Source organism: Otolemur garnettii, unplaced genomic scaffold, assembly GCF_000181295.1.
Source record: "Otolemur garnettii isolate 467f Iridium unplaced genomic scaffold, OtoGar3 scaffold00082, whole genome shotgun sequence".
Lineage (NCBI taxonomy): Eukaryota > Metazoa > Chordata > Mammalia > Primates > Galagidae > Otolemur > Otolemur garnettii.
The window spans coordinates 6,875,203-6,879,856 of record NW_003852477.1 but is presented as its reverse complement, the minus strand read 5'-3'; the positions used below and the strand labels follow the sequence as shown (position 1 = coordinate 6,879,856).

At 47.8% G+C, this 4,654-nt stretch overlaps 1 protein-coding gene across 1 annotated transcript in view; it reads right to left on the bottom strand.

Moving 5' to 3' along the window:
* LIMD1 (LIM domains containing 1) overlaps positions 1-4,654 on the bottom strand; it is a 78,586-nt gene that overhangs the window by 12,359 nt on the left and 61,573 nt on the right. Inside the window, exon 3 of the mRNA XM_003794513.3 lies at positions 1,377-1,444. Coding sequence (XP_003794561.1) covers positions 1,377-1,444 — 68 coding nt within the window. The remainder of the gene's footprint in view (positions 1-1,376; positions 1,445-4,654) is intronic.

The window sequence follows — 4,654 nt, the reverse complement described above, 5'->3', positions numbered from 1 at the left end:
GCACTGTGATCCACTGAGAGCCAATAGAAGTCTAGACATTTGTGGAGGCTTTTTAAAGAGGGACTGGCACTTCTGCCCTTCAGATTTGAAAGCAAGGAATGTAAGCTCTGGAGAGCTGCCAACATCTGAACATCGCATAGTACCTGAGGCTGGCACTAACATGGAGACAGAACGTGACTCCTGAGGCCTTGCTGGAATGATTTCCTTTTTGCTTAAGCCAGTTTGGGTTTGCATGTCTATAACCAGCAAACAAGAATCAAAACGAGAAATTCATTCAATGAAAAACAAATTCAGCTTTCTCCAAGGGAAGGAAGAGAGGAGACTTCATGTGTCCACAGAGAAGCTGGCCCTTGGCCCATCCCTATGTCTCCCATTTCTCCACCCTAAGAGGGCAGGGTCAGCCCAACCACCATTTCCCAAGCACCCACTCTGTGCTTGGCATTGGGATAGGATCTGCAGATATGAAGGCGAAGAAGTATGTCTCCCAACTCCTAGGACCCTACAGTCCTACAGTCACTGGAGGGAAAGACTTGTAAACAGACATGACACTCTGAGCTAACCGCCACGCCAGGGGGAGCCTGGGTGTGGTGGCGGCCAGGAGGGCTGACAGTGATCTGGGCAAGGACAGGAATCAAGACTTGACCACAAGCAGGGGAAGTGGCACAAGCAAAGGCCTGAGGTGTGAAACTGCGCAGGCAGCTGGAGGGCAGTCAGGGCCAGACCTCAGGTAGCTTCTAAGGCCCTTTCTACCCTGCAGATGCTGGGACTGAGCAGGCCAGGTTTACACAGTAAGGCCTCCTGGCATGTGGGAAGCTGTTAGGTTCACCCAGCTGAGCTATGCCAAAGCGGTGAACATGGGCAGACCTGTGGAGGACGTGGCAGCACAAGGCGCGATGCCTGGCTGCATTCTGGGAGAAGCAGGGAAGGCGGTGGGGGTCAAGGACAAACCAAGGACACAGGTCTCAGAGATCAGGACCAAAGGCAAGGGGCCTTCAGAGAAGCAGTACATGACGGGGTAAGAGACAGCCCAGGGACCGGCCCAGTGGGCAGTTAGATGTCAGCACCTGGCCTCAGACCTGGGAGTCCCTGGCACTTGCCTGGCCTTTCACTCCATGCCAGGCCAGACGCCCAGGGACTGCAGGCAGGACAAGAAGAGGACAGAGCTAAGGCCTAGTCCTGAAGTTTAAAAAATGTGAGAGGTGGCAGAACTGGGACAGTGATGAGGTGACAGGCTGAGGGATACTACTGCTCCCTCAAAGCACCAAACTCTGCGATTTGTCATCTTCCACAGGACGGCTACTCGGTACATCACAGAAGGAACACAGCTTCCCCACATGCTGGCTGGGGCAGGGACAGGCTGGGGGAGACATACTCACCAGGAAGTCTTCCTCACAAAACACTTTGCCATTGACAAAATAAAAGGCTTTTCCTCTCAGCTTCCGGCCTAAAGAAAGAACACAACACCAGGGTTAAAAGAAAAATGTTAATAGGTATTGAAAAAAGAGCAAAAGGAAAGGTAAAATCCTTGGCAGAAATAAACACAAAAAATGCCAACTGTCAATAAACAGCTCCCAGTTATGAAAAGATGCCCCGGCCCTCACCAACGGGCAGGCTGAGGCCAGGAGGAAGCGCACCCTGGAAACCATCCTGCGCCCACTTTCTAGCATCTGCTCTCTGTTGAGAAGGGAGCAGGAAACACCCGGTGGAGGAATGGCAGAGGCCACACCGAGGGGCGCCAGGTGACAGTGTCCCAGGAAGCTGCTGGCTCCCCAGGCACTCTGGGCATATTCTCCACCTGTGCCTGTGACAGACTGCCAGGAAGGAGAGTTCTACACGTTGGTGAACTTAGTTTCATTTCTCTTTTTTCGCCTAAACTGTAGAAAATACACATTGTCGGAAGGATAATGTTTTTTGTTTTCTTGATCTAAACATGGTCGGACTGGCAGAAATGCAAAGCACCCCGGCTCCTCAGATGCCACTTTAGTTTCTACAGGCTAAGTTATTGACAAGAAAAACATATATGTGTGTGTGTATATTTTTATTTATTTATTTTTTTTTTTTTGAGACAGAGTCTCATTTTATTGCCCTGGGTAGAGGGCCGTGGCATCACACCTCAAACTCTTGGGCTAAAGCCATTCTCTTGCCTCAGCCTCCTGAGTAGCAGGGACTACAGGCGCCCACCACAATACCCGGCTATTTTTAGAGACGGGGGTCTTGCTCTGGCTCAGGCTGGTCTGGAACTCGTGAGCACAAGCAATCCACCTGCCTCGGCCTCCCAGAGTGCTAGGATTACAGGTGTGAGCCACTGCACCCAGCCCCAGAAAAATATATTTTAGCAGTCCCTTTCATCTCTTATGTAAAAACGCAATGGGGCTGCACAGTCAAGGATCTCTGGATTCACAGACTGGTAACGTTCCCAGTGCCAGGCTCAGAACACACCAGACGTCACAAAAGTTTCAAAAACAGAATGAGTTCCTAGCACAGAATGAAACCAAGCCCTTGAGGCCAGGATCCACAAGGTGAAAGCAACGTTACCAATGTCACAAACATTAAGGGTGCAGAGACACAAAGGAATTCACTGGGCTCTCATTCACAGAGGTAAGAGCCAGCAAAGTGGCACTGGTAAAGGAGAAGAAACTGTGGATGGACACTTGGCAGAGTTCAGAGGGGACTGTGACAGCATCCATGAAGAAAAGGCAGAAGAAAGCAAATTTAGCTACAGAAGTACAAAAGCAAAACCCTCCAGATGTATTAAAGACCTAAGTGTGTAAAACAAATACTAGCATAAGAAATCATGGGTCTTTTAAGTTTTGCTTTTTTAAAAATATCTATCTATCTATTTATTTATTTTTGAGACAGAGTCTCACTCTGTCTCCCTGGGTGGAGTACTGTGGCATCATAGCTCACAGCAACTTCAAACTCATGGGGCTCAAGTCATCTTCTTGCCTTAGCTTCCCTAGCAGGTGAGATTACAAGTGCCAGCTACATTGCCCAGCTAATTTTTCTATTTTTAGTGGAGATGGGATCTTGCTCTTGCTCAGGCTGGTCTAGAACTTCTGAGCTCAGGAGATCCACCTGCCTGGCCTCCCAGAAACAGAAGATTACATGTGTAAACCGCCACAACTGGCCTTGCCTTTTAAGTTTTTATTTTATATGTTATATTTTGTTTTAAAAAGACTTCTTAGGTAAGATAATATAAGCATGAACTTAAATTTCTGTATGAGAAAAAAAAAATTGTTAGGAGTTCAAGACCAGCCTGAATAAGAGCAAGAAGCCATCTCTACTAAAAATAGAAAAATTAGCCCGGTGTGGTAGCAGGCAGCTGTCATCCCAGCTACCCAGGAGACTGAGGCAGACTCACTTGAGCCCAGGGGTTTGAGGTTGCTGTGAGCTAGGCAATGCCATAGGACTTTAGCCTGAGTGACAGAATGAGGCTTTATCTCAAGAAAACAAAACAAAAACCCAAAACTGATGACAAGCTCAACTGCTCCTCAAAAGGGAGGCAGAGAAGAGGCGCCCTGGCATGGGGGAACGTGGCTGGAGACACTGAGGCTGGAATTGAGACACCGGAGAGCTGGGAGGCTGAGGTTAGGAAAGAATGGTGAAGACTCTCGGGCTGACCACCCACTTCCACGCCTCTACACCTGACTTATCTGGAAGGCCCCTCCACCTGCAGGTCTGGTCAGACCCTTCCTTGTAATGGTGTGCGTGCTGCTCCAGGTCTGACGCTGTCTCAGTGTCTCCCCCACCCTCCTGCTAGTTCCCACACAACTTGTCATCCTGGCTGTATGTGCTGCATGGCTTGAGGATGCAACTGTAATTCCAAGTCCGCTTCACACGAGGGGGGTCGGCAAGGGTCTAAAAGAGCTCTGTAAGTGTTGAGTGGAAGAAAAAAGGAAGGGCAGGCCACGGATCAGAAGATGGCTACAGCACACATTAAACAGTATCTAAGACACGTAAAAGACACCAATGAATCAACAAGGAAAAGATAAATAACCCAACCCAATAGGAAAAAAGGGCACAGGAGGGAAGAGCAAGGGCATAGAAGAGAAAAGCTGTTAAACTCCGGGCAATAACCAGGGTTATTACTGATAACTAAATATCTATAACAAAAAGATGTTCCATCTCACCAATGATGAGGCTAATACAAATGAAAACCACAAGGACATTCTGTATCACTCCCACAGAACGGCAAAATTACTGAGTCTGACAATACCACGTCTTAGAAGAGGAACCCGTTCACACAGGTGGGAGTGTTGACAGGGATGCCCACTTGCGAACAATTTGTCAAGAGCCAACAGAGCTGAAAATCCACATAACCCACAACACAGGGCTAAGGCCAAGCTTTGAGAAGCTCCCCCAAAGTCCATCAGGAGGTCCACATACAGATGTTCACACAGCACCGTTTACAGAAAAACTGGAAACATCTTCAATGTTCACCAAGACAGATGAATTGATAGAGGAAGAAAGTAGTTATGATCAATGAATGTGATATTAGACAGCAGACAAAATGAAAAAAAGATACATATCGCTATTGAATGAACTAACACACTGCTGGGCAAATAAGGCAAATCGCCCAAAGATACCTCAATACAAATGTGTTATACGTAAGTTCAAGTACACACACACACATGCACAGACTATGTTTTGTTTT